We start from the raw sequence: 17,614 nt of genomic DNA on the forward strand, positions 1-17,614 counted from the left end.
TTTTTGTGAACATGATCTCCAAAACTTCTCATGTTAGGATTTCTTTACATCCACATCACCTCTTCAAACCTCATGCTAATTTTGAGCAAAATTATAGAAACTAAAATTGAATAAATTTAATATTTAGTGTCATTTTTTATCTCCTTTGAAATAAAAGATTGTGGAAATGCTAATTTATTGCTTAAGCTTTTTTTAAAAAAAAAAAAATAGCTTGCACATTATTTGCTATTTCTTTTCTGATTACCACAAAAATGATAGTTCAGGGTATATGTATGAGATTGATATTTGTCTTCTACTGAGTTGCAATCCAAATTTGGTTCTTCTATCCCTCTCCCCAACCAGTTCCAGCCTCCCTCTTTTCTTTATCCACTCCCACCACATCACCTTGCTTGTTAGATTTTTGCATCTGCAGCCTCTTGTTTCCATGTATCACCTTCTCTATCTCCATCCTCTTCCCACCCCCCACTTAGCTCCATCCATTTCTATATTTGTCTCCAACTATCACCCACTAGCCTCTTTCTTGACTCCTTCCCTCCCATTTCCTATTTGGCTCAATCTACCTATCATCCCACCCACCCCCCACCCTTACTGATTGCCTGCCAGCCAGTCCTTGTCCCACCCCTTTGTATTGGCTATCTCTCCTGCACAATTTCATCCTTCTTTAGGGTCTTGACCAGAAACATTGACTATCCATCTGCCTCCTGAAATAATGCATGACCTGCTCATTTCCTCTGGCAGTTTTTTTTTACTCCAATGAGCTTGACCTGTTCTGTTTCAGCTAGTTTTTTCCCCATTGATTGTGTATTTCCTTACTGGAGGTGAATAACTCTTTCCCCCATTTTGGTTGTACAAAATGAGGGAGAAAATTTGCTGTACATTTTTATTTTGCTCCAAAGGTTTGTGCAGTGTGTATTTTAAGTGGTTGGGAGAGTGCATGCAGAGAATGAGAAAAACATACATGGTGACCTACTTTTGAAAAATACTAAACTGGATCTCCAGTTAGATACTAAACTCCAGTAACAGAGTTAGTGAAACAGGAGAAGGCCTTTCAGTTTTGAGCCAACTTTATTCTTTTAGATGACAATTTATCTACAACCTGACACCATTTGCCTATCTTCGATTTGTCACTTGATGCATAGGACAATCCCATCTGTCCTGGGATCGTGGCTTCCAGCTTTCCATAACTCTGTAAAATACTTTTTTTTCATTTAATGTCTTTGAAGTAATATTTAAACTGTCTCCTCACTCCACATCAAAGGTAAATTTTTCTTATCAGCACATTAACTTGCCTGAAATACTTGCATCAGATTTTTTCAATCTCAGCGACCTTTATGAAATGTACCCTCACGGTTATCTTGTGATTTCTTCACTGGTTCTTCTCCGTGGCAATGGATTCATTTTAAAGTTTGATCTCAGAAGTGGTTATTTTTCACAAGGAAGAGTCTGACTGACTACCTGTGTTTGTGTGGGGGGGGGGTGTGTGTGTGTGGGGGGGGGTGTGTGTGTGTGGGGGGGGGTGTGTGTGTGTGGGGGGGGTGTGTGTGTGTGGGGGGGTGTGTGTGTGTGGGGGGGTGTGTGTGTGGGGGGGTGTGTGTGTGGGGGGGGTGTGTGTGTGGGGGGGGGTGTGTGTGTGGGGGGGGTGTGTGTGTGTGGGGGGGGGTGTGTGTGTGGGGGGGTGTGTGTGTGTGGGGGGGGTGTGTGTGTGTGGGGGGGGTGTGTGTGTGTGGGGGGGGTGTGTGTGTGTGGGGGGGTGTGTGTGTGTGGGGGGGTGGGTGTGTGGGGGGGGTGGGTGTGGGGGGGGGTGGGTGTGGGGGGGGGTGGGTGTGGGGGGGGGTGGGTGTGGGGGGGGGTGGGTGTGGGGGGGGGTGGGTGTGGGGGGGGGTGGGTGTGGGGGGGGGTGGGTGTGTGTGTGTGGATATAACTACATGTACTGGTTTTCTTAAATTCCAGCTCACTTTCTGTGTGATTGTATACACTTTAAACTGAGGCAGTATGATAACTGGGATGACAGTAGTATTTGACCACAGGTCTAACAAGTTGAGACCTGCGCCATTGATCCTCCGGCATTAATTTGAATTATTACATAGCAATGGGGGGAATTTAAATTCAAGTAATTCTCTTATTTTTGTTCTTGTGAAAGAGATTATGCCAGTGATAGGAACCTTGAAAGTCACTGTCATTGTAAAAGCTTATGTCAGTGACATTGGCGGAGTAAAAGGGGAAATATTATGTTTTTAATGCATCTTTGAAAGTTAATAAATTAGTATGGTAGGGTAAAATATAAGCCACATTTATATCAAAAAAAAACTTTGGAGGAAATTTTAAAAGACTCAGGCTTTCATTTCCACCCCCCCCCCCCCCAAAATTGCTAACTTCAGGTATACAGAAATGGTGGTGGAGGATTGGGGTTCTGCTAATGTTGACCCTTTTGGAATATTTTCTGGCCAATTAGTTTAATTTGAGCAAGTTCAGAACACAGTTCTGAATTGCAATATAAATCTTTGTAGAAAGGAACTTTTATTAAAAAAAATTCATCAGGATCATTAGCTAAGTGAAGGTAATGTCTGATTTAGTGGAGTTTTATGAGGATGTACCATTCACTTGTAGTTGGGGTGTGTTTGATGTTATCTGTGGATTTTAACAAGGTTTTTGACACTGTCCACCATAGCAAAGTGGCCAAAAAGATAATACTGTGAAATCCATAGGACACTGGAAATAAGATCCAAAATTGGTTTAGTGTGAGGAAACAAATTGTTTTTGTGACTGGTAGCTGATTTCGAACTTTGTTCCACAACTTTTGGTAATTAATTCCATTTTGTTGTGTATGTTGGAGTCATGATTTAAAAAAAAAAGGTGATACAAAAATTGATAGGGGTATGTCTTAAATTCAGGAGGACTCAGATACTCCTGTTTCTGCCAATTGTTCAAAAATGGCAAATAGAATTTATTCCAGAGAAGCTTGAGATGATGTATTTGGAGAAGTACAACAAGGCAAAGGAAGTATGGAGGATCAGTGAAACCTTGAAATTTGTGTCCACAGATCATGAAAGAGATTAGGGGAGGTAGATAAGGTGGATTAAAAGGCATTGTCTTGGGTAAACTTATACCTCTCATTTTGTTCATTTTAGTTTGGTCAGTGTTTGAGCTACCGAAAGAAAATAGGCACACACACCGAGAGCAGTTCAGTTTATACAAATGTTTATTACAAATTCAAAAGCTGATTTCATACTACAATATGCAAGCCCTTCCCAACTATACTTATCAACGCTTGGACTGGTCCCAACTGCCGAAACGAGGCAATGACTGCACACTTGTAGTTGGTTGTCAGGGCGCCGGTAGCAACTTCTCACCTCCCCTGACCGGGATGTTGGCTGGACTACAGAAGTTCTTCTTCTTGCTGAGAGATGTTGCCACCTCTCGGAGAGTCTCAAACTTCAGCAGCGGGACCATGGCTTGTATTACCCAAAAACTGCTTACCCAAGCACCTATTCCCAGCGCAGCAAGAAAGATAAGCAAGCAAGCTAGCATGCTAGGCTTCTAACGAATAACATAATTTTCAGCTTATCACTTTGAATACAATGGTTTATTTTGCTTCATGGCTAGGCCTCTGACAGTCTGTGACCAAAACAAGCAGGAAGATTAAATGTTCTAGGTACACAGATGTCCTTTCGTCAGATAACAGCATCTCTGGCCCCTTGGTGGAATTTAGCTTATGTCTGCTGATTCTAAAACACAAGCAGGTTCTCAGTCTTGCAGAACCCAGAGCTGCAAGTTTAAACAAACAGGTTAGAATCTTCCATTACAGGCATACAAAATGGATTAAAAAAAAAAGAACACAGGAACTCAGCTGGTCTCGTAGCATCTGTAGGAGGTGAAGATATATTACCGACATTTTGGGTCTGAGCCCTTGTTCAGGTATGAATTTTTTAAAAAAACAGGAAGGCAACTGAATAAAATGGTAGGGGAGGAGTCCAGACCAACAGTCAAAAGGTTTTTAACCCCCTCCCATTTCTCCCTGTTGCTTTTCCCTCTGTCTCCTTTCACAGAGCCAAAATCAATTCTCAACTTCTTTTTATCATATCCACTGAACACCTGTGGACTGTTGGTCTGGACTCCTTCCCCTGCCATTTTATTTGTACCTTGAAGGGCTCAGGCCTGAAACGTTGGTAATATCTTTTCCTCCTATGAATGCTTCGAAACTGGCTGAGTTCCTCCAGCATTTCGATGCATTTTTACTACAATCACAGCATTTACAAATTTTCATGTTTCACATTTTCTTAGCTGATGCACAGAATTCATGAGCAGAAGGCTGTACTGGAATTGAACAAAGTATTTAAGATGTAGCTTCAGTTCTGGTCACCACATTATTAGGGAATATCTGATTGCATTGGTGAGACTGCAGAGGAGATTTGTGATTTATTTAAAATTGTATCTTTGTGTATCTATGATTATTGTCCTGTGTATGTGTGTGCACCGTAGTCCGGCGGAATGCTGTTTCATCTGGTTGTATATGTACAGTTAGATGATAATAAACTTGATGAGGACTCTGCCAAGTCTGGAACCTTTTTGCTGTAGTAAGATTGAATAGACTAAGAGGAACTACAGATGCTGGAATCTTCGGTGAGACTGCCAACAGATGAGGGAACAAAGAGGCTGGAGGAACTCTGAGTCAAGCAACCTCCATGGTGCCAAATTGTCATTCAACATTTGCTCAAATATGCAGTGATCTCCATTTCTTGGCATATCAATCAGGTAAAAATTCATAATTTTAAGCCCCTCTGTCCACGCATCCTTGATGCCTCTGGGAATTGTATCATGATATCCCCACTGAAGACTTGTCATGTCCACATAGCTCCTTCACCCCTTTGATACCTTTAATTTCAACAGAAGACTTTTCCTCATCTTCACCAATTTGTCAATATTCCTTTGAACCTATATCTTTGGCCAATTCTGAGAATTTTATTACCACACAACACTGGTTTTTGTTTTGTTTTGAATCTACTTAGCTGTATTGTTTACATTTCAGTATTTGAACACTTCCCTCTTTCACATTTAATCAGTAGAGATCATGTAAAATTTAAAGCAAACCACTCAACTTTGAGAAAAGCCATTTTGTTCACTGTGATTTTTGTAAAATAGGTGGTCATGTGGCATCTGTGGGAGAGAAGTGGTTAACATTCCAGGTCAATGATTTTTTCATCAGAAATTCTTTAACACATACATCTCTGAAATGCTATCATAGCTGGTGAGCTCCGGGTTACTGGCTGTCATTGACATGTCCTTGATTTGCAAAAATATTTAACAATGTGCAAAGCTATTAAAACATTTTTATAAAATACAATTAAAATCTAGAAAAACACTTCCATATCAATGCAAGTCATAAAGGAAATAGGATTGCTGTACTTTATTTTTGCAGATATTCTTTCCATTATAATCAACGAGCCTTCTGGATTTACACCCTGTTAATCTAGTTCATTGGGAAGATATTCCATATTAAATGCAGAAAAATCTGTGGAGGATTGAACTTCATGAATCCAGAGGGAACACTTGTGTCCCACAGTTAATTAATCAGCTGATTGAAAGTTCTGGATTGCATTTTTGCTACATAGGTAAAATCTAGCAGTTACAAGTTACTGGTTTTTAAGTGATTTGCTCAATTTAATATTCATAATTTAGAATTGGAGAAAAGTAGGAGGGGGAAAACATGAAATTTTTAAAAAATAAATTTATATGATGAAAATAATGCCTTTTGGGATAATGAATAAGGCTTTCCATGATTGGAGAGAAATGTGAAAAGCACAAGATAGTATTTTTGAAAGTTTTTCAATGGTTCTTGAAATTAAATCTGAAGCAAGTCAATCAGGATAATGTGCGCGCGTGTCAAAAGAAAATGCAGTGAATGTTGTATACTTGGACTTTCAAAAATGCCTTTAACAAGGTGAGTCACATGAGCTGCTGAACAAAATGGGAGTCCATGGAATTACAGGAAAGATGCTAATGTGTGTAGGGAATTGGCTGATAGGCAGGAAACTGAGTGGGAATAAAGGGATCCTATTCTCGTTTGTTACCAGTGATGTTCTGTTGAGGCCACTTTTTAGGTTGTATGTTAATGATGTGGATTGCAGGAAAAAACGGCTTTGTGGTTAAGCTTGCTGATGACAAATATCGGAGGAGGGGAAAGTAGTAATGAGGACACAGGGACTTGGACAAATCAGGAGAATGGGCAAAGAAGTGACCACTATAATGTTGGAAAGTGTATGGTCATACACTTTGGTAGAAGGAATAAAAGGGATGACTATTGTTTGGATGGGGAGAAAATTCAAAATTCAGAAGTGCAAAGGGATTTGGGAGTCCTTGTGCAGGATACCCTGAAGGTTAATATCCTGGTTGAGTTGGTGGTGAAGTGAATGCAGTGTTGTCATTCACGTGTAGAGAAATCTGATACAAGAGTAGGGATGTGGTGTTGATGCTTTATAAAGGACTGACTTGGAGAACAAGGTACAGATTTGAGGTTGTTTAAGAAAGGATCTGCTGGCATTGCAGAAGGTTCAACAAGATTCACAAAAATTATTCCAGGAATGGAGGGTTTAGCATATGAGTAACATTTGATGGCTCTTGGAGTGTACTCCTTGGGGTTTAGAAGAATGAAGTTAGGGGGAAACTCGTAGAAGCATTTTGAATGTTGAAAGGTCTGTATAGATGTGGCAAACTTAACAGTCAGGGTGTCAAAGGTTATGGGGAGAAGGCAGGGGAGTGGGGCTGAGTGGCAGAATGGATCAGCTCATGGAATGGTGGTGTAGCTGAGTGCCCTACTTCTGCTTCTATATCTGTTGGCCTTGTGGTATACATGCAAAACAAAGGAATCCAAAATTGGTGCATGTACTTCTGCCAACAATTCGCTCAATGAAAGGTCATCAATGTAATTGCCACTTTACTTTTCCAGAAAAATGTCGCTAACATTTTCTTTTGCTACAAAGACAAGGATGGATGAATTTTAGATTTGAAGTTTTCAATGCATGGGGTAGTGATGACCTGCTTAGTTGCTGTTTACAGAGTCTGCTTTGAGTATCACAAGAAGGTCCGAGTGGGAGACATTTTGGGTTCTGGATGAGAAGCTTGAGAACAGGCAGGTGGAGCTTCTTTTGCACTTGCAAAGGATAATTTGGATGAAAGAATGGAATAAGTAAATTAAAGCATCACAATGGAACATTTCATTTCTGAAAGTAGAGAGTGGAAGATATAGTTTGGCAGATTAAAAATAAAAGATAGAAGAACAGAACAAAAAGTGGGCCTGATCATGGGATTGAGAAGTAGACAAATAGCACAGAAACCGGACCTTTGGCCCACCCTATTCATGCTGATGATCCAGGTCTATCTATCCTAATTCTATTCAACGGCAATTGGTCCACAGCCTTAAGTGACAGCAATTTAACTGCTTATCCAGTTACTCAAATATTGTGAGAGCCTCTATTTCCAGTAACCACTCAGGCACTGCTTTCCAATCTTCATCAAACTTCTTGGTGGTGGGGGGGGGGGAATCTTGCTTCTATTAATTTTTGCGTTTTGTCCTTAACACTATGCTCTCTTGCTTAGACTGTAGTGTTAATGGAATGAGTTTTCTGATTTTTTTTTTAATTGAAATGTTTATTTGGAAACCTCATGCTGGTGGGAAGGCAATTGTTGTATTCCAGCTTGCCAAAATTATAAATTGAGGGGAAAAAATAGATAGTAGGTACACGAACTGGTGAAATATATCATGGGATAAGTAATGAATATAATACAAAATAGAAATAGCATAGAGAAGCAATCTGATGCAAATCATGGATAGGAGAGGGGTGATGGGTGAAAAGGAATCAGGTTTGAGAATTCATGAAATTTAAAAAAGTATATTTGCCATTGTGACTAGGATTACAAAAGTCAGTCTTGCTAAACTTTTACAAATCCCTAGTTTGGGTTCAGCTTGGAGCATCATGTACATTTCTCAGCAACACACCTTGAGATGGATGGTAAACATTTGAGAAGTGCTGAAGAATTGCACCTGGATAATATGAGGATGTTTATTACCTAAACATTTGGAGAAGCTGGGTATACTTGTTGCTTCAGGGTTCTGGACTGTTTAACTTTTCTCCACGCTTACCCTGCTGTCAGATGACACAAATCTTGGATGAGTCACAATTTTCAACATTTGAACAACATAAAATGAGGTTATTGTCATATACATTGTACATATGCATCAAATTCTTACTTTCTGCAGCCAAACAGATACTTTTTTTCTGGGGGTGGGGGGAATCTACAGTCATGCACTTTATTGAATGTTCATAGTGGGATTGGCAGCCAGGGTAGGGACATGCTCCTCCTGCAAAATGTCAATACGCCGGGAAGTAAGCTGCATCCCTGATGACTTCATCTGCAAGAATTGCAACTTCTTACAAACTAAATTAGGGAAGTGCAGCTGAAGTTGGATGAATTCTGGATCATTTGGGAGGTTGAGCGGGTGATGGACCTGAGTTGCAGGGATGCAATCACACCAAGGAGGCAAGAGGACGGTAGCTGGGTGACAGTCAGAAGAGGGAAATAGAACAGGCAGGCATTGCAGGGTTACTCATGTGATCTATCTCCTCAGCAATGAGAATACCTTTCTGGATACTGCTTAGGGAGATGATCTATCTGGCAATGCAGCAGTCAGGCCATTAGTACCTTATCAAGCCTCAAGAGGTAAGGGGACTTGACAGGGGAACAGATGGGAGCAAAAGAGACTCCGGGATGGTGTGTTGCCTCACAGGTGCTCAGGTTCAAGATATCTCAGAGCAGGTGCAGAATATTCTTAAAGTAGGGTGATTGGCCAGAGACAGTGGTACAGTAAGGAGTACTGTACTGTACAGTACTGTACAGTGGTACAGTAGGGAGTTATGAAAGAGGCTGGGCACTCAAGGTGGTTATAAAATATTGCTGGTGCAATGAATTTGGGAAGATAGTGCAGAGGTAGGAGTGGCTGAAGGGATGGGGCTGGGGGCAGGCTTTCAAGTTCTTGGATCATTGGTACCTTTTCTGGGGAAGAGGTGACCTATACATTGGACAGGTTACACCGAAACTGGAAGGGAACCAATATCTTGGCAGGCAGGCTTGCTAATGTTGCTTTTGAGGGAGGGAGGGGGGTGTGGTTGAAATGGATTTGCTGGGGGATGGGAACCAAAGTGAAAGGGTGGTTGCTGTGTAACTAGTGACAGCAGATGGGGAGTTTGTGTGGAAGGACAGGCAGAAAAGGCAAAATTGCAGCTATTAGGATGAGTTGCAGTGTAACAGGGGCACAGTCAAAAAAAAGTGACAAATACAGAGCTAAAGGTTTTGGATTTCAATGCAAGCAGCATAAGAAATATTCGATGACCTTGTAGTATAGCTACAGATTGGCAGGTATAATGTGGCCATCTCTGAGTCATGGCTAAATACTGGATGTCATTGGGAGCTGAATGTCCAAGGATACAGTGTATTGAAAGGATAGGTAGGTAAGCAGAGGTTTGGCCTGGCGCTGCTGGTAAGGAACAACATTACATAATTAGAAAGCGGTTACATAAGATCAGAAGATATGGAATCATTATGGGTCAAGTTGAGAAATGGCAAGGGCGAAAAGATGCTGTGGGAAGTCTACATAACCTCTAGGCAGTAACCAGGATGTGGCAACAAATTACAACAGCAAATACTGTATATACTCGTGTAATCGTTGATACTGTTAATTATAGTTTTTATTCCCCCTTTTGGTCTAAAAATTGGTGTTTTTTGTAGGACTTGTGGAAAAAGTCAACCCCCCCACCTTTATTATTGGCTCCAACCGCCCACCCATCCGAGCTCCCAATGCCCTGGCTGCCCGCCCACAGCCGCGAACCTACCTCCCAGTCATTTGAACTCTGGACGCCTTGAATGACACACTGTAAAAGTTAACCTGCTTTTTTTAACCTAAAAAAGAGGTCCAAAAAATTTGACAGTTACAGGAGTATGCACAGTAGGAACAATGAGTCAGAAGGGCAATGTTAATGGTCGTCATGGAGATTAGCAAAACCTGATTGGGACTCTTTCTCAAGAGATGGAATTTGTAGAATGCATATGAGATGACTTTTTAGCACAGGTTGTTGATTAGCTGCAGTGGATTGGGTGCTGTGCAATGCACCAGAGATGATTGGACAGCTGAGCGCAAAGCAAACATTTGGGGCAGTGATCAATGTGATTCAGTTCAATGCAAGATTTAACAAGGGGAAAAACTCGAGTCAGATGGGTTGGTATTTTAGTTGAGTTAAATTAATGAGAGAGAGAGGGAGATGCAATCTGGGAGGTCAAGGCCAACATAAAATTAATGAGAATACAGAATTGGGAAATTTTTAAAACTTGTGGAAGGTAATTAAAACTTGTAAGGAGGCAAACGATGAAATATGAAAGTTGGTTAGCAAATAATATCAGAGGATACAAAAAGTGCCTTCAAGCATATTAAGAGGTGAAAGTAGATATAGGATATTGAGAAATAATTATGGGAGACAAGAATCAGTCTTCACTATGGGCAAACATTAGCAGTGTGTGAGTGCAGCTACTATTTCAAGGAAGAATGTGCTCATAAAACTGAAGGGTCTAAGGGAGGATACGTCTGCTACACCAGATGGATTGCACCCTTGGGTTCTGAAAGAGGAGGGTGTTGAGATTGTGGAGGCATTGGAAATGATCTTTCAGGAATTGATAGATTCTGTTATGGTCAAGGAGGACTGGAAAATTGCAAATGTCACCCACCCTTCAGGAAGGGAGGGAGCAGAAAGGAAATTGTAGACTGGTTGGTTAGACGTCAGTGATTATGAAGTTGTTGGAGTTGATTATCAAGCTGAGGCCCCTGCCCCGCCCTATTACAGTGCCAGCAATGGGGTTGGAATCCGCTGTTGTCTGTTAGGAGTCTGTAGGTTCTCCCTGTGTCTTTATGAGGTTAAGATTCACTAGGATGTTGCCAGGAGATGAGGAACTGAGTAACAGGGAAACGTTAAATAGGTTAGGGCTTTATTTCCCGGACCCTCGGATAATGAGGGGAGATAGGTCTATAGAATTTTCAAAATAGAGGTGTAGACAGATTAAATGTGAGCAGGCTTTTTCTGAGGTTGGTGGAGACAAGAACTAGAGGATGTGAGTTAATGATGAAATATGACGTTTAGGCGGAGCATTAGGGGAACACGCAGTGTGGTGGGAGTGTGGAACAAGCTGTCAGCTGAAGTGGTGAATAATAGCTTTATTTTGATATTAATAATTTGTATAGGTCTATGGATGGGAATGTTGAGAGTTGTAGTTCAAGTGCAGATTGATGAGACTAGACAGAATAATAGTTGGGCATGGACTATATGGGTCGAAGGGCAATGTCGAATCCATTGACACTTGGTCACTCAGAGGACTCTTGCTTTTCTTTCCCTTATTGTAAGGATCGCTGGGCAAGACTAATGGTCTCTTTGCCTTACAGCAGACAAAGAAATTTTGTGTAATATTACGTTTTCCATTTTATTACATGACAGTAAAAGAATCATCAATCTTTGTCTGACATCAGAGGTTGGAAAGATGTTGGAGTCTATTATGAAGAATGAAGCACATGACAAGATAGGCCAAAGCCAGTATGTTTTCCTTAAGGGAAATCTTGTTTGACCAACTTATTAGAATTCTTTGAGGAAGTGACAAGCAGGCTAGATAAAGGAGATGCAGTGTTTGTTTATGTGAATTTTCAGCAGGCCTTTGACAAGGTGCTGCAAATGAGGCTACTTAAGATAAGAACCCATGGTATAACAGGAAACAAACTAGTGTGAGGTGAGCATTGGCTGATTGGCAGGAAGCAGAGTTGGAATACAGGGATCACATTCTGATTGGCTTCCAGTTGCTCGTGGTGTTCCTCATGGGTCGGCATTAGAGTTGCTTTTTAAGTTGTATAATCAGTGATTTAGATTATGGAATGAATGACTTTGTAGCCAAATTTGCAGATGATATGAAGGTAGGTGGAGGAAAGGTAGTATTGAGGAAATGGGGAGGCTGTAGAAGGACTTTAGACAGATTTAGAGAATGGGCAGAGAAGTGGCAAATGAAATAAAATATCACTTTGGTAGAAGAAATAAATGGGCAGACTATTTTCTAAATGGGGAGAAAATTGAAAATGCCCAGGTGCAAAGGATCCTCCTGCAGGGAAGCCTTAAGGTAAACTTCAAAACTTAATTGGTGGTGAAGAAGATCAATGCAATGCTAGCATTCATTTCAAGAGGATTAGAGTAGAATATGGGGAAGTGATGTTGGGGTTTGAGGCAGCCATCATCATCCCAGTACCCAAGAGAGTGACTGTGACAGGCCTCATTGACTACCACCCTGTGGCACTGACCTTCACTATTTTGAAATGCTTTGAGCATCTGGTGATGGAATGTATCAAACCACATCTCCCAGAGACAAGACTCATTTCAATTCACCTATAGAAGAAACCATTCCGCAGATGATGCAATAGCCTTGTCACTTCAGACCAGGGTGATATGGGGTCCTTAATATTGTTCACAACACCTCACATAAATGTATTGAATGTTCCGAGCCTGTGATAGAACTGGCTATATTTACTACTTTCTGGTGCCACCTGTGTTCCCAGGCTTTCAAATTCCAAAACAAAGTTATGAGGCAGCCTGTTGGTATATTTTCCACATTAGACCTGTAGAAGTATGCCACGATATGCCAAATCTCCTCAAACTGCTTAGAAAGTAAAGTAGGTGTGCCTTCACATTTGTCTCAATACACTGGCTCCAAGAGAACTCTACTGAAATATGGACTCCCAGGATGCCTGGTCTTTTGACCTCTCCCTCCTAAAATCAACAATAACCTCCTTAGCCTTGGTGATGTTGAAAGCAAGATTATTTGCTCCATGTAATCTCTTCCATCCCATCTCCAACTAATAAAGTTTGTGATTTTACTCCTCTGATAACATTTGTATTTCTTGACAATGCTCCTTTCATTTACTCCATGACAATATTTGTCTCCTTTCTACATATGGCAGCTTTTGTATTTACCTCAACTTGTCTGTTCCTGAAATCTTTTATATCATTGTTACCTCCAAGTTTGTATCAAAACATTTTTTGCTTTTTCACAATTGTTTTATTAGCTGAAGCTCCATTGTAATTCTACTGTTTGTACTCTATTCAGCATTAAATCCTACTTGCCCATTGTTCATTTTTTTTTGTCTGTACTTGGCTCCCCAGCTCTCAAATGGTAAATAAGAATATTTAAAAAAATGGAAGTAGGTCATTTGGCCCCTCTTGGCTTCTGTCATTCCATAAGATCATGATGGTGCTATTTTCCTGTACTAAACCCATATTCCTTGATTCTGACAATATATATTTAAAAAAAAAACTATCCATTTTGTGCTTGAATGTATTCACTAACTGATCCTCCACAGTACTTCTGGGAGAAAACAGCAAAAATTTGAGACTTCAAGTGAAGCAATGGCTTCTCTCTTCAGTCCTGGACATCCATCACTGTATTTTCAGACTGTGACGCCTGGTCTGAAGCGCTCTTGAGATCAAAGTCCAACCCAGGAAGGATTTTATGGATTCAATGAGCTCACAAAGACCTGAATATAGATCCAGTCTGTTTATCCTCTAGCATCCCAAGAATCAATTTGATGAACCATTGCAAGATTAGGTGTGAGCTGTAAATATGATATTACCAAAGCCTGATGTAAATAGAGGGACTCTTGCATTCAAATCTATATGTTGAACTGTCTAATTAACTTCAGGTAATTTGTGTATAAGGACACTTGGTTCCCTCTGAAAAGTATACACCTATCAATCGCTCATCATTTTCTATTTTTTTTCCATCAAGCAGCAGACATTTTTTTTTATTCTATCTGCTGCTTCATCACTTCATTTGCTTGTATACACTCCTGAAGTTTCTCTACATCCCCATCACTGTCCACACTGCTTATAACCTTGGGACCATCAGTAAACCTGGATATATTGTACTTGATCCCTTATAAAAATTTCCATATTTTTGCATGAAAAATAGATCATACTCTGTCATCTGAAGCAAAAAATAGAAGGCAACCATGTTGATTGGCCAACAAACAATGTTTTGAGACCAAAGAGGCTGTCTCCTGCAGCTACAATCTGCTTTACTTCAACATTCTGTGCGTAGGTATGCTGAACAGAGATTTGTATTTCATGGAGCTAAGGTCATAAAAGTAGATGCAGTGCATATTTATAAGCTGCAAATAAAAATTAAAAGTGCTGAAAATGCCAAGTAACATCTGTGAAGAGATTAAGAGTTGATGCAGCAGTTACTATGCCAAATCTTTGTCCTGGAGTGTTAACTGTTTCACTTTCTATAAGTGGCATTGTCATTTAAAAAAAAATCACATATAATGGAAATATAAAACATTGTTTCTTCAAGCTGCAAACTTTTGGTGTTAAGTAATTTATGAACACAGTTCTGGTTAAAACATGTTGTCGTCATCCAATTTAAAATTTAAAAAAATGTACAGCTTGTGAAACCATTTTCTTTTGAAAAGCATTCTTTCACTATTTTATATTCTGATCCCAGTATTAGCTTTTGTACTGTCTTCAAAGGAGATATATTGAAATCACCAAAGTTTTTTTTAAACTTCTTTCAGAAATGTTGGTTATTGCTGGGCTAATGAGAAGGTAGGTCTTCCAAACTAGTTTGCTCAGCATTATTTCGTAAGAATAATAATTTTCCACTTGTTTTTATGGGTTGAAATCAATTGTCACATATCTACAAAGAGAAAATCTCAGCAATTCATAAAAGATTAGTAATATTTAGGGAGAATAAGGTTCTTTTTTCAGAGTTTTAAAACAAAACTGATCAGTCATTGAACCTCCAAGAACAGTTTGTTCTTAGCATTTCATAATTTTGCTCTAGGTTTGCTTTTTTTTTGTCTTTTTATTCAATTGCCTGCTTACTTTAAAAATCTATTATTCCATGTTATAGAAACATTGGTGTTTGATGCCTCAGAAAGCAATCTGAGAAAAGAGCATTAATGTTTACTTCAAGTTAAGTTCTTGTTCAGCAGCAGGTAGTGAGGTAACTAACATAAAATAAATTTCATCCTTCCCTGGTACAGGTGCATTAGTAAATGACCAATAGTGATAGGAGGGACTTCACTCCAGTTCTTCTGGGGACAAATTCCCATCTTCACACAGTACTGCTGCATGCCAATGCCATTATGGCAAATTGAATAAATTCCAAACTGATCCATCTAGACACTTGTGAGGTGATGTGGGCAATTGATAGCAGAATTGTATTCCATAGAATTTAATATTGTTACCTCGCATGATCCCCATTCTACACACAAGAACACTGCTCAATAAATCTACTTGAAAATTGTAGCCACCTCGTTTATCATCAAAAATTACAAAAACAGTTATGTGACTCCCCATCATTGGAATAGTCCTGCATTAGATCATTAAGCACTAAAGGGAGAATGTGAGGGAATCAATCACAAACACAAATGTGCTGGAGAAATTCATAAGGTCAGAGGGCATCCATATAAATAAAAGGGTAACTCTCATGTGAATGCCAACATTTGCAAACATCCATCTGTTTTCTCCAAGGGTTTTTGTAAGTATGAAGTTCATTCAATAATGAATTTAATTTATTGAACTTAATCTGGACAAACTCCTCGCATTCAGAATTGCTCAGGTATGCCTTGTAAATCAAGAGAAAGGCAGACATTTTGGCTAATTGTCTCATCATCCTGGTCACGATGTGTTTTTGATACCAGTACATCACTGGCAAAACTCATCTCAGGATTGAGAACATCTATATGGTGTCGCAGGACTCGTACCACAAGGTTCAGGAACAGTTGCTACCCCTCAAAACAGACTAAGTAGAGACTCACTTCAGGACTCTTACTTTGTACATTATTTATTGATGAATTTTAATTTTTTTTCTGTATTGCCGTGTCAGTTTGTTTATATTTTTCTTTGCTTACGTTTCTCTCTTTTGCAAACATATCTTTATTCTTGAGTACAGTTTGCTGATTCCACTAAGTAGAAATTCGGCCTGGCCTGCAGGGGGAAAAAAAATCTTAAGGCTGTGTATGATGTGTATGTATTCTGACAATAACTTTGAAGATTTTACTCGCACATTTCAAAGTTCAATCTCTGTATTAAGGGATTTTTCTTTTGTATTTTAGACACCCAACGAGCTTTATTACTGCTTGAGGACTACTGTTCAAAACTGAAGAAACCAGAAGAAAGGCAACTGAAAATTGCAGTAGAAAGAGTTATAAGCATCTTCAGAAGTGGCTTGTTTCAAGCTTTACTAGGTATGTTTCAATAAACAAAGAACAATCTTTATTTAGATGGTTCACAAGTGATCAGAAGAGGCTTCAGAGAAGTGTTACTTCTCAAATAATATTGTTTTTTTTTTTACTTAGTCTTGAACTTGCCATTTTAAGCAGTGAAAGAAATAAAGAGCTGCAAACTCAGTTACACTTTACTGTAAGCAAAGCATTGATGCCTTTTTCATTTTAATGTGATAGGAAATCTGAGTTTATTCAGATTTAATTCAAAATATGATAAATGTACATTTTAGTTTATTTTTGAATGTAGAGTCACACTTTTAGCTTCACACTTTTGTTTTACCTTGTACTGTTAAAAGATTTTCTAATTTCTGTATGATTTCCTTTTGTATCCTCTTTTAGCCAATCCCTTCATGAGGTTTTTTGAGTTGAATTTACAATAGGATATGTATTTTCATTGCACTTTATCAAAATTAATGTATTCCAATGTACTTTATATTCAGTAGATTACTTTAAGCTTATTTACAGTACTTTAAAGTTGGTAAGTTTAGCAGATAATTTTCAGTAATAAGCGAACAGAAACTTTGAATAGTTGAGGGGAGATTTGATTGGTGTGAAATTGACATGCTGCACCTGTCTAAAATGCAAATTGTGCATCAGTGTGAAGTTTAGTAAAAATTCAATCACCTCGTATTAATCAACCAATTCATCAAGAATTGAAGATATTAATTGGTATAATCAGAAAACCTGGATGGTAGTTTTGCTTCTTTGGTTTTAACAATAGCATGATGCTATTCCTTAATAACTGTCAACTTAAGTGATTTGTGAGGTGATCAGAAGTTGGGTGTTCAGTTAATTATAAAATTGGCAGAGGAGTTTTAGCTTCAAGCAGAAGTTATGGAGGGTAGGAGCTGAAAATTTGGTCTGGAGAGTCTTGGAATAGAACCAGAATGGAATGACCCTATGGTTCTGAGCTTTAGCAGCAGATGGGCTGTGGTTATGGTTGGTGACCTGTAATGTAGCTGTAATTGGAATTTAGTTGTGAACTAATTAGTTCATCTTGAAATTAATGAATGGCAAAGTATTTAAAATGATCATCTATTAACTTGAATTGTTGGTGCCCAATTCTGCCTGCATACTTTTTGACCATCTTTGCGAGCTGCAAAAGAGAAAACTTCCAGAGGCATGCACAGAGAAAATGTTGATCTTGCAATCAGAATCAGGGAATTCCTAATGGGGAACAATGAAATTGTAGACCAATTGATATTATTTGGGTGTGTCTTCACTAACAAAGATGCATCATATTCTTTTTTATAA

At 39.3% G+C, this 17,614-nt stretch overlaps 1 protein-coding gene and 1 long non-coding RNA gene across 7 annotated transcripts in view; one reads left to right on the plus strand and one right to left on the minus strand.

Moving 5' to 3' along the window:
• The window catches only part of LOC138739254 (disks large homolog 2-like), a 784,112-nt gene that overhangs the window by 7,500 nt on the left and 758,998 nt on the right, over nt 1-17,614 (plus strand). For all 4 annotated transcript variants that reach the window (XM_069890958.1, XM_069890959.1, XM_069890960.1 and 1 more), the window contains exon 3: nt 16,190-16,321. In XM_069890958.1, the coding sequence (XP_069747059.1) occupies nt 16,190-16,321 (132 nt within the window). The remainder of the gene's footprint in view (nt 1-16,189; nt 16,322-17,614) is intronic.
• LOC138739256 (uncharacterized) overlaps nt 3,557-17,614 on the minus strand; it is a 34,773-nt gene continuing 20,715 nt past the window's right edge. The window contains exons 2-4 of one of the 3 annotated variants that reach the window (XR_011342126.1): nt 15,986-16,061; nt 8,065-8,141; nt 3,557-5,154 (exon numbers count right to left, since the gene is read on the minus strand). This is a non-coding gene — a long non-coding RNA (uncharacterized lncRNA). Of the gene's footprint in view, nt 5,155-7,870; nt 8,142-15,902; nt 16,062-17,614 lie in introns of those variants that run through there. The other 2 variants (XR_011342127.1, XR_011342125.1) reach the window with 2 other exon arrangements.

This window comes from Narcine bancroftii, chromosome 7 (genome assembly GCF_036971445.1).
Source record: "Narcine bancroftii isolate sNarBan1 chromosome 7, sNarBan1.hap1, whole genome shotgun sequence".
In the NCBI taxonomy this organism is placed as follows: domain Eukaryota; kingdom Metazoa; phylum Chordata; class Chondrichthyes; order Torpediniformes; family Narcinidae; genus Narcine; species Narcine bancroftii.